General features: G+C 38.6%; 1 protein-coding gene across 2 annotated transcripts in view; it reads left to right on the top strand.

Moving 5' to 3' along the window:
• Positions 1 to 12,024, top strand: part of KCTD8 (potassium channel tetramerization domain containing 8) — an 89,143-nt gene that overhangs the window by 23,191 nt on the left and 53,928 nt on the right. The window contains exon 2 of one of the 2 annotated variants that reach the window (XM_048072888.2): positions 5 to 12,024. This exon is cut by the window's right edge and continues 29,237 nt beyond it. The exons of the other annotated variant lie outside the window; for it this stretch is intronic. Within the exon in view, the coding sequence (XP_047928845.1) occupies positions 5 to 444 (440 nt within the window). The 3' untranslated portion in view covers positions 445 to 12,024. The remainder of the gene's footprint in view (positions 1 to 4) is intronic. 2 annotated transcript variants of the gene reach the window in all.

Genomic DNA, 12,024 nt, shown 5'->3' with positions numbered 1-12,024 from the left:
TTAGTTCACAATTGTAGTACTGACAGCCTTCAGTCTGGGATGCTACACTGGAGGCTCACCAGCCTGTTGGAAATTGCTGCCCACCACCGGTCCTTCACTTCTGACATCCAGAAGGGGCAGCTTGTGCCAGCGCTGTTTTTCCTTGGACTGGCTTGGGAAAGCCAAGTTTGTCACACCAAGAAGGGAGCTGAGATGCTTCAAAGACATGGGAAACTGAGAACGAGGACAGAAGCAGTTGAGAAGAGAGACCTTTTCCATTTTCTTTTCACAGTGACTAAATACAGTTTATTTAATCAAACAGTAATAGAAACCCCAGAACATGATGTGTTCACTTGTATGTTCCCCTTGGACTTTGTGCCTAATACTTTATCATTTGTGTTCTTAGTGTACTTGCTTTACTATTTGACATTTAAAGAATCGGTTGAAACAAGTTTTGCAAAATAGAATATCTGCCCTAAAACATTCAGTCTATACCTTCTAGTACTAATAACTATTTATTTACTCTGTCAGAAACCAGTTGAAAATCCCTCAGAGCAGCTCCATATTTTTGTATGACACAATGAAGAAAGAAAAAAAAATTCTAATTTCCCTATGTTATTTTAAAGTCGCATCACATTTTTCCATATGTTTGTAAATGATGTATCATATATTGTTCCTCCTTTCTGTTTGCATTATTTAAATCACTGGGGAGTGGTGATTTTGTTAATTTTTTATTGAAGTATTTGCCAAAAAATCTTTAGACAGAGGTTGCCGAATCACTGGTCTGGCCAGCTTCACCCTGTGTTTGTAATTCTCCTTTTCCTGGCCGGAGGGTGGAATTTTTTCTGGACTATAGTGATTTTTGTTAAAGGAAATTTTACCTCACTTCTCCTTTCAGCTTACAAAAAATTGTAAGGACTTAAAAGAACTTAAAAACATTTTAACAAATGGGAATAGACTCTCTGAAAATAAAAATAAAATAAAAAAAAAAATAGGTTTCCGTAGTAACATCTGTAGAACATTTGCAAAAGTTTGATTTTATACATGATTCTGTTGTATGGTATGAACGGATCAGTTTGGCATCCTGAGTTATGCTTTGCATTTCTCTGGGTCCTGGCTCATAGTGGCAATATGAACAACAATCAGCATGACGTGCGGATGAAGGCAGAAGTGTCCAGTGGCAATCTGTGTAGACGATTTAACTTCTCATTGTCATGAAAGTTTTATTCATCTGCTATATTTATAGGATGGAAGAGCTTAGGGAGGATAGCTGCAGCCTTTAGCTTCATTTTGTTACAGAACTTTTATGAAAAATTATGCAATAAAACGTGGAATCCTATATTTTAATTAGTGTTGCATGCCTTTGTGTTAACAAAATCACCAGAATTGCCTGTTTTGTAGCATTGTACACCTCATTGTTTTTCATTCTCTGAAAATCTACTTTTTGGCAGATGTAATTCCTGCAATACTGCATTGGACCCCAAAATACAAATTCTTAACATTTGAGCGGTTCTGCTGAGGAAGAGTATGAAGGATTGTATCCAGTAAGGTCCAGTGAGGAATTGGCTATGGTCTGATGCGTTTTCACATAGGTTAAAGCATATGTAAATTAATAGAATACAGTAATAATTTTATTCCTGTGAGCTGATGGCAATCATTCTGCTATGGTCTGCAGAAATTAGATATTCTCAGTTCTTTCTAGCGCAGCTGTGTGGGAGATGAATGACAGCACCTTTGTTTCCTCTGTTCGCAGTCAGTCTTCCTTCCTGCAAAGCTCTTAGCAGTCACTCTGAGAAGTGAACCTAATTTTTTTTACGTAATCCAGTGTGTACGTTTGTAAGAAAGGTATGGTAACTCAAATCTCATCAATAAAGAACAAAATATAATTAGAAATCAAATATCCCTAAGAATCAGATGAGATGAATTACCTGGTCTCTCAATCTTTATTTAGAATACATTCTATATCTTAAGGCAGAGGATAAAGATAAAACACTAGATTTCCTCCAGCGACCTATTGAGACAACAAAGCAAATAGCTTTGTCGCAGCCTCGGTGCAACTTTCAGCTGCACTGGTTGGTTTGTAGAAAAATAAGCCATAAGCCTGGACATGGCATTGCAGATGCTCAGGTCCAGCCCCTTGCCTCAATAAATAAGTGTACATAGTCCTGTTAATATGTCTATGTCAATTTAAAGCCTATTACTCTGTCCATTGTCACTACTTTTGTTGGCTAGAAGCCACCTTGAAACATCCAGCCTTAGCTCTACCCAGAATCAGTTTATTCTTTTTGTGATTTGCTCTTATTTGCTGGTAGTTTACATAGGCCTTCTTGTCCATTCTAGGAACAGCTGTGTTCTTCCTGTGTTTGCTTGCTAACATGATCAAGGTATAATTTTGTTGTGTACTCTTATTTGATAGTGTTAACATTCGTCTAATTTTCCCAGTACCTTTATTTTCTGCATCTGAGCCTCTGGGGGGAAAAAATGTTAGAATTGTATAGAGAACATCCAATGAGACTTTATCATTATTGTGGCATTTACATATTTTAGAATAAAGTCTCTTTTTCACAAAGACTTTTTTTTCAAACAGATACTAGCTTGCTCTTTGAAATTTATGTATAAGTTGCTTTTAAAACTCTGACTACTGCAAAACAAAAATCCTCACAATGATAATGAAATGTTGTTAGTTAAACATCAGAGACAGAATCAGCAGTTTTCAAATTTGACCTGCAGCATGTGTTTTTCCTTTGGAAAATTCTGTTTTTCTATTCTTGAGTTTTTCAGTGGACTTGTATCTCAGGTGTTAATAGAAGGGAAGAAGAACTGTGATGAATGCCAAAATGAGCTACGGTTAAAATTAAGCTTAGAATGAAATAACATAACATTTAGCTGCATTTGTCACCACTTGCTATTGGAAAATATCTTGTTATGAAATTCTCATGATAAGTACAGTTTATTATTTTTTTCAAGAGAATTCCTTGATTATGCAAGTAGCAATAATCTGGAAATTGAGTGGAGTAGCCTACTGCACTTCTGCGTTGTATTTGATTTCAGTCTGTTGCAAAATGGTGTGTGTTGCATGATGTTCTTGTGGTTTAAAAGGTATAGAAGTGGTCTGTTAAGATCGGTGATGTTCAAAAGTGGAATAAATAACCATGTTGGACTTTTCACCCTTTCCAATTTAAAACAGCATTGTTTCTTGTATTTTAGAAGCATACAAAATGCTTAGGATTATCACTGATGTATTTTAAAGTGGATTCAAAAAAAAAAAAGTTGGTTATCTCTGAGACCATAAATTGAACTCACACACAAGTGTTTCCCTAAGTTTTTTTTTCATTTTTTATATGCTTATTTGTGTACTACTAACATGTATATTAAACTTAAGAATCTTGCATCATACCATCACACATGGTTTGAAGAGTTTTTAACATTTGTGCATGCTATAATTTAATAATTGTTGCTCCGTGGTTTGTTTTGTCCTTTAATTTGATATAAAATTAATTATATCTTGAACTCTACCTGTTCCTCTTTCTTGAAGCTAAATATGTCCGTTAGAAAGGAATGCTATATTTCCAACAAAAATTGAGCAACAAATTTGATCCCTGCTGTGAGTGTTCAGAGAACTGCTCCCAGCTGTGATATTAATATTGCATTGTTTATCAGGAAGGTAACTTGCTGAGTTATTTCAAGTTAAAGGCCAGGGTTATCTCCCACTGAGATAATAGCAGCATATTTCTCTGCAGAAAAGTGTCGGTCTAATAACGTTTCTTTAACCGTGCTGCTGAACCGCAGTACCCATACAGCTACATACATTAAGCTTAAAATGACTTTACATTGTACATTCAGCACTGAATTATCCTGTCGTTAAAATATGTTTTTTAATTTTTAATAAGTATGTTGTTACCCAATGCATTCTTGTTTTTGTATTTTATTATTACTGAGCTTTAATGTAGATATTCAGGAAAATTAGCTGCATAGAATTCTTAAACACTTGAATGTTTTAAAAGTCAAGTCCAATTTTTGTATTTAAAATGGTACTAACTATATTATTTATTAAATATTAGTAATTTTAAGGGGAAGTTACAAATTTAGCGTGTGTTGATGAAAAGAGCGTAGTAGGTTGTAGTCTCAAAATCCTTCGTCTTGTACAGGTAAATACAAAATAACATTAACATGATATTCAGTCAACTAGTCAGCGAGTTTAGCAGTACCCTTCAGTCATATTTTGTATTTGGTAGCTGTTCTCACAGTTTGTACTAAAAATATTTCTAGGTCTCCTAACTGAAGCAAGACAAATAGGCTCCAGCATATTGTTTATTTTCTGCCAGAGACAATGGTAGTATAAGATTATGAGGAGGTATAACAGCAATTAGTCTTATATCCCACAGTGAGTATTCAGTAGTGATATTTTAAACATTTATAGTCCCTCACACCTGAAGATTTTAATACACTTTAAATGTGTGATTTACTGCTCCCATCATCTCTAGGACATATTGGGATTACCATTTGCTTTAAATATAGTGTTAGGCAATCAGAGAAGTTAATATGAATCTGCAAGGTATTTATTAGGGCTGCACTAAGCATGTGAGTAAGTGGAGAATACAGTGTATTGCAGAATTAAAACTGAGGTGAGGAATTACACGAATAAATGTGTTTGAAATAGAATGGAAGGAAAGGAAAGTAGAAAGAAAATGCATTGAGTCAATTCAGTGTAAATTACTTCTCCATCCTGAGTATATGTACAAAACTTAATAACTAATAGAAACAAAATGGCAGGTTAAAGCAACATCCATAATACTGGGTGAAAGTTTGTTAGGAGAAATGTTATCTTAGTCTTTAAATTGAAAAAATAGCTAATGCACTGAAGATCTGAACAGTTAAAACATTGTTCAATACACAATACCCGGCAAGGGAAACTTCCATTCATTTGTTGTAGCCACAGTTGCAGGTGACACATTTAACAAATGGACTCAGAACAGCCAGGTATGGCCAGGTCTTAATTTTCCATGGATGCATTACTCAGTTTCAGGGTTAAATGTGCTGCTGGTGCAGAGATACCGGAGCTGGCTCTGCCTGAGCTGCTTTCATTGCAGGAGAAGTGCAGCAATGTCCAAACTGAATGCACAATATGCTTGTAACTGCTTGCTGGGTGCTTCCCTGGGGATGTTTGTGCTCCATGCTCATCTGTAACAACCTTGCTATGTGTTCTTAGGGCCTAATATTACTCATATTTTGTATTATACGTGGTTTGGGGTTACTTAGGTTATCCAACCCCTTCAGAGTCTGAGTGCATAATCAAGAGCTGATTGTTGCCTGCTGTTTCCTCTTTACATTTTTTATGTACCAATTTGCTAGGAAACTATATTAAAAATGGATTAAAATTAAAAATGCTAATGTTAAAGCCATAACTTGCATGTGACTTCACAATTAGGCATACTGCTGTGTTTTAGTAATAGGATTCATTATCTCTCCTAGTGGCAAAGAGGCATTCTTACTACTAACTTAGACATTTTGCTCGCCTTGGGCTTTTGGTGCAAACTAAATTTAAACTGTTCCTTCAATGTAATTCTTCTGCAGAAAATTGATAAGGCAGTCCACTTCAGAACTTTATGTGGAGTAGATGCACTTTGGAACAAATAGGAAGTAGTATGTGATTTAAATTTCACACGGTTTTGTTTCAGATCCCTTTCACAGCGAGTATTAAGCCCCACTTTATATTTTCACTTCTACATTCAGAATTTTAAAGTTCTTATCAGTTGTTTTGAATGCTTTGTCATAGCATGCCGTGAGTTTTAGAGAGTCAATTATACACATATTCACATACGTTATTTTTGGCTGTGAAACAATATTTTATTTTAACAGAAGGTATCATTGGCACTGTCAGAGCCGTTGCTTCTCAACCACAAACACCGATCTGTATCTTGCTTATTATTTATGGACTACTTGTAGCATTATTTGGAAATAGTAGAATAGGAATCCACTTAAAAGATATAATCATGATGTTTTTGAGATAGATAGAATTGTAAATTTTACAAGTAATGTGAAGTTTTTGAACTTTTTTTTTGACAGAAGTAATTTTAAATGCTTAGCATAGCCATTTCTATTTGAGATATATTCAAAGGTGTAAGAGAGAAACTTCTGTTTTGGGTAAAAAGCTTTACACTTTTTGGTTACTTCCATAGTAGTGTATTGTGTCTTAAAATGCAATGCTGTGGAATCTTTCACATTCTCTTCCTGAGCTGCCTATAATTGAATTCTTGGTCAATCAGTGGCATTTCCTCTGTAATCATGAGATGCCATTTGTTTCATCAACATCATCAACTGCCTCACGGAGAAATATGACAGTATAATATTACACTCACTGAAATTATGTGAAGTAGATATCTGAAAGGTTAAAATCTACATTTTCACATGTGTCTGTCAGGCACTATCTGAGTAAGAAGGAAAAGAAAAAAGATGAGGATTTTCAATAACAATCTTTTCCTCTGGCCTTCAGTTCCACATAATATGCTAAAAAGATAGTTGCTTTTAAAATACCAAACAGTTTTTTCTTTGAAAGATTTCCAACTTTCTCATCTAATATGTTGTATCAGGCTCCTGTTGAAATGGAAATAAGCTGGTATCGGTATTTTTGCCTATTAGTCCACCTGCATATGTCCCCGTGGACTTGGATATAATGTGCAAGCTGGTCTTTTTGTTACAAGGCCAGGGCATTTTCTTATTAATATAACTGTGCTTACAATGTATTCCCAAAGGCTTTGAAGAGCCTTCCTCTGTGTCTTTGAGCCAAGTGGAAAATGTAAGACTTTCACAAAAATTTCAAAAGCTTTGATGTTGCTAGTAAGACCATAGGTAGCATTTGTTTTTGGAACATATGGTAATGAAGATAAGAGTGTGTTTCATATTTAAATCTTTAGTTTTCAGGATTCCTCATTACCAGCACACGACCACCAGTAAAATCAGTATAGCTTCCGCTCTTAAAGTGAACCATTTGTCTTCAATTTCCTAGACACTTTCATCATAATCTTTAGCAAATGATTATATATAAAAGAAAAATGGTGGGAGGATACATATATTTATATATAAACACCAATTTCTGTTAGGAAAGCGCTTCACTGGTAACTCACACTTCAATATTAACTCAGATTTTGGACTTCTGACTCTGCCTCACAGCAGAATATGCTTTGTTCGTTGTTCCCATGCTACAATAGCCTGTTGCGTTTGTGACCTATTTTTGTGACCTTTCATACAATTAATAAACCGACTTCATTTCAGCTGTGTTCACAAAGATTGCCTCTTGCTGAGTAGCTCTCAGTCATTGAGTCATTGCCTTTCCCAGCTGTGAAACTCTGTGAAACTTCCTTGCAACTTCCTACCTGAATCTGTGTTGCAAGACCCCCTCTGTCATTTTTGAAGAAGGTACTCATCTTGAGTAGTACCTCTTCCTTTAGCCTCACCCAGATGCGTAAGCAGCTATGAGCCTGTGAAGTGTGCACAAAATACACGGAAAGCAGTGATGCAGCTTTCTGTCTTAGCAGCAAAATGGTGACAATCAGACTATTCTTTATCAGCTTCACCTCATGGACCCTGCCCCAGTGGCTGGCTGTGCTCCACACCTTGAAGGTGTCACCAGAAGTGTACAAGGCATGGATGAGCTGACAGGAATAGGAGCAAGGCAGAGAAAGAGGAGGGAGAAGGCAAGGGATGGAAGAAGAGTGCTGAGGGTCCCTGCAGTGTAGTCCTTACTTTTTATTTTTCCTCTTCAGTCTGTAGAAGAGGCCAAGCAAAATCCTTAGAGCTATATCTTAAAAGTTTCCGTCAATAACAACACTTCCAAACAATGATTTTTGTCTTGTTTTGGGTCCTTCTTTCTTGCACTCCCTCTCAATGCTTGTATCTTCACCTTTAGCTGCAAGTCCTCGAGCCTGCAACGTGGTTCTGTACAGGTACCTTGATCTGCTATTAAGTGCATTGCTTTTGTTTACTTAATCCTGCAGTGATCTCCTGCCTGCCAACAGCTGGTGAAGAGGCATGCATTAAATGCTGCTCATCCCTCCTGGCTATGAAACTATATGGGGCTGAAACGTGTGTATCTCTCATCAGAGCACATTTTGGCAGTGTCCCCTTTCCAAAAGAGCAAGTGGGTGGAAATTGGAATAGATTGCACACTCTCCTCTACCTTAAGTATTCCTGTGCTCAACACCATAAGCACAGAAGAAGAATATAAATAATCTGGCCAATCTTTGATTTTGCTAAGCCAGATTATGTGAAATAACCACAACCTTTGCTCTTCCACTGTCTTCTAAAGTTTTTGTCTTGTGCTTCCAGATTCTTTGAAACCCCTAGTGTAGAAGTTGCCAGATTTCTGGCAGTAGTGTGAGTGATGCCTTCTGTCTCTCCTATCTCAGACAGAACCTTAGCCATTGATGATAGGGTTGGCTCCACAGAAGATCTGTAGGGCTGCTTTACTAGGGCAACTTGGTGATTAACCCACCTGCAGTGAAGCACAAATATCTGCACGGGGCAATGCCATAGGGCAGGCTCTACAGCTCTGTGATTGTATGCATACAGAACTACAGCATATCATTATGTATGTTTAGGTATGTACAACTTCTTTTTCCTGCCTCTACTACCTGGTCTATCTGGGAAGTTTCTGTGACATTTCTTAAGTCCAGTTTAATCTCTTCCACATACATTTTTATTATCTGTCTACGTGCTGTCAACTTTCATCCTGTCCACCAGAACTGCAGTCTCCCTTGTAGATACACATGCTCCTTCTTTTATGAAATACCCATCCATACAACATAGACTCACATGATGTACTTGCAGTACTTCAACTCCCCATATACCTCGAGCACAACAGCAGTGTGTCTCATAAGGGACAGTGGCAGGCAGTAAGGAGTGTCTGGATATCAATTGGGATGGTCAGTGTTAGAATAAAATCCCATACATCCAACAGAGACACAGGTGGAGGCTGTGCTGTAGCAATACTGATCACATTGTCCTTGTCCAGCTATGGAAATGACCTGCCATGAGGTGAAGGATCTGACAAGCTGTTGTGGTTTAGGCTCGGCAGCAGCTCAGCACCACACAGCCACTCTCTCACTCACCCCAGGTGGGATAGTGGAGAGAATTGGAAAGGTAAAGCGTAAGAAGAACTCATGGGATGAGGTAAAGACAGTTTAGTAGGTAAAGCAGAAACTGCATGTGCAAGCAAAGCAAGACAAGGAATTCCATTTGCTGCTTCCCATCATGAGGCAGATGTTCAGCCATTTCCAGCAAAGCAGGGCTCATCACGCATAACAGTTTCTTGGGAAGACAAACACCATCACAGCCCCCCAGGCTCCTTGCTGACAGGGCAGCATGAGAAGCTGAAAAGTTCTTGGCTCTGTGTGAGCACTGCTCTGCAACAACCAAAAGCTTTGGTGTGGTATCACCAAGGATCCAACCACAGCATCCTACAAGCCTATATGAAGAAAATTAACTCTATCCCAGCCAAAACCACGACACATGCCTTAGTTAGCCAGTCTTCCTCAGTTCTTTATGACACTCTCAACTGCCTGCATCATTATGCACCCTGAGTATTCAACTGGAGATGATGATAGCTTAAACTAGTTCATTTTTTTGTCAAATGAAAGTCCATTGCATATGACAAGAGCTGGTAACTCATTAGTCACACCTGTCAAAAAGCAGAAACTGCTACAGTAGGTGTTTGTAATCTTGACTAATTTCAGTTAAGAGTTTGCCACATACTGGAGGTTCTTTTTTGAAAAGCTCAGGGGCCTCAGCACAGATACAAGAAAACCAGCTTCTTGGATGGCATCTGGCAAGTCACATCAAGTAATCTGTGTAGTGATATACTCATTTATCACTTCCTTCTGGGTATGCTTTCAAACAGATAATTTTTTGGATATGTTGCAATGTGGTTAGGATGGCTCAGTGGTCTTCTTCAAGAATAGTGATATGATTTTTCTCTTCTGAATCTTTTTTTCAGAGTTTTTTTACCTCTTAATGTTTTAAGATTTGCTACAGGTGGAATGGCAATATCTGGCAGCACGTTGAAGCGGTGGCAACACCACAAGGATGGCAATGAAGTAATGCAGAGATGAAACAGCCTTCACAAGACGTAGTTGAAAGAAAGGCCAACATCGCAGCGTGCAGTGATTCATCAGAGCACAGCAGTGGGGGCAGCAGTGCTCTCATCAGTTTGCTGAATTTATGGGACTGAAATCCCCAATCAATGACAGATGACACAGGCAGAAATGTAACTGGCTATGATATCATCTTATGCCTCGTTCTTCGGCCCAGTAGGCACAATAAGCGATCGTAATGGCAAGCACGGGCAGTTGAAAGAACCGCATGGTTTTACTTGGGAGTAATCTCTCTTGTTTCAAAATTATTTTCTAATTCACATAATTCTGAAACCAAATCCCATGGTGCAAATGCACTCGCATTGACTTCCTCAATGCATCCCAGCTGGGCTGATCTAATTTACAAGCAAACACGTTATTTCAGTGACTGCAGCAGCCCTTTACACTGAGCGCTTGCTGCTTGTGCTCAGGGCCACTGCTTCTTTCCCTGAGGAGCAATGCCACATGCTCCTGCTGGTTGTGTTTATTCCTCAGCAGGATTTCACCACTCATGTCACAGCCCTGGTGTGGTGTTTGGGGATTGGGACCTGTGGGGCTGAAGAAGCAGAAAGCAAGAAAATGTAACTTTTTATGGGTAATAACATGATCAAAACCACTCCATCTGGATCTTCATAGAGAGGAACAGTGTATGACCTTATTTCCTCACAGGCAAGAAATTATATTCTGCATATATAGCAGTGGCATTTCATCTGGATATTCATACCTCAAATAACTTCAGTGTCCTTTTACACACACATCACATTTTTGCCACCTGCTCTTGTTTTCCCATGTGTGTAGGAGTTTGCTGCCTTCTTCAGAGAGAAAAATAGCAAGTCCAGTGCCATTATTGCTATTGCCTCTTTGCATTTATCAGTACCAAGGTTTCCCTTTACCTTTGCTTCTTTAGTCCTTGAATCTCTTCAAGGACTCATCAACAGCCTGACATGGAAAACACTAATGTTGACTGTTTTAATGTTGTCCTTTTCATTGTTGACTTACGCTGTTGCCAGCTAGCAGCCTGTCTGCTTTTATCCATATGTCATTTCATGACTGGCACTGAAAATGCAAACTGTTGGCAATAGACTTGCTGCTTACTAATTGCCTTCAGTAATACTTTGAAACTTGACTTTTTTTTCTTAATTCATAAAAAAAAAAAGAATTATAATAGTGCTGTTAATATGACTAATACTGCTTTTTTTAAAAAAACGCTTTGCTAACAACACCAGTAGATCTATTTCTGGGCACATTGTTGTGGTTTAACCCGGCTGGCAGCTAAACACCACACAGCCGTTCGCTCACCCTCCCCCCTCCCTCTCTGGGATGGGGGAGAGAAATGGGAAAGTGAAGCCTGTGAGTTGAGATGAAGAGAGTTTATTAAGACAGGAAAAAAAAATAATACTGTGTACGAAACAAGTGATGCACAATGCAATTGCTCACCACCTGCTGACCGATGCCCAGCCTATCCCCGAGCAGCCGGCCCCCCCACCCCGGCCAGCCACCCCTATATATTGTTCAGCATGACGCCAGATGGTATGGAATACCCCTTTGGCCAGTTTGGGTCAGCTGTCCTGGGTCTGTCCCCTCCCAGCTCCTGCTGCACCCCCAGCCTGCTCGCTGGCAGGACAGAGCGAGAAGCTGAAAAGTCCTTGGCCTGGTGTAAACACTGCTCTGCAACAATTAAAACATCAGCATGTTATCAGCGCTCTTCTCATCCCAATCCAAAACATAGCACCCTACCAGCTACTAGGAGGAAAATTAACTCTGTCCTAACTGAAACCAGGACACACATGCTCTACATTAAAAATATAATACTGTTAATTTAAAAGCCATGCAAAATATAGCTGAGATAGTAGACTAAAGTGCCATACATATATCACCAGCAGTGATCCATAGTAAAGTATGTAACTGTCAAGGCATC

Source organism: Anser cygnoides, chromosome 4 (genome assembly GCF_040182565.1).
Source record: "Anser cygnoides isolate HZ-2024a breed goose chromosome 4, Taihu_goose_T2T_genome, whole genome shotgun sequence".
NCBI classification, from domain to species: domain Eukaryota; kingdom Metazoa; phylum Chordata; class Aves; order Anseriformes; family Anatidae; genus Anser; species Anser cygnoides.
The sequence above is the reverse complement of the archived record's forward strand: the minus strand, read 5'-3'. Positions and strand labels throughout refer to the sequence as shown.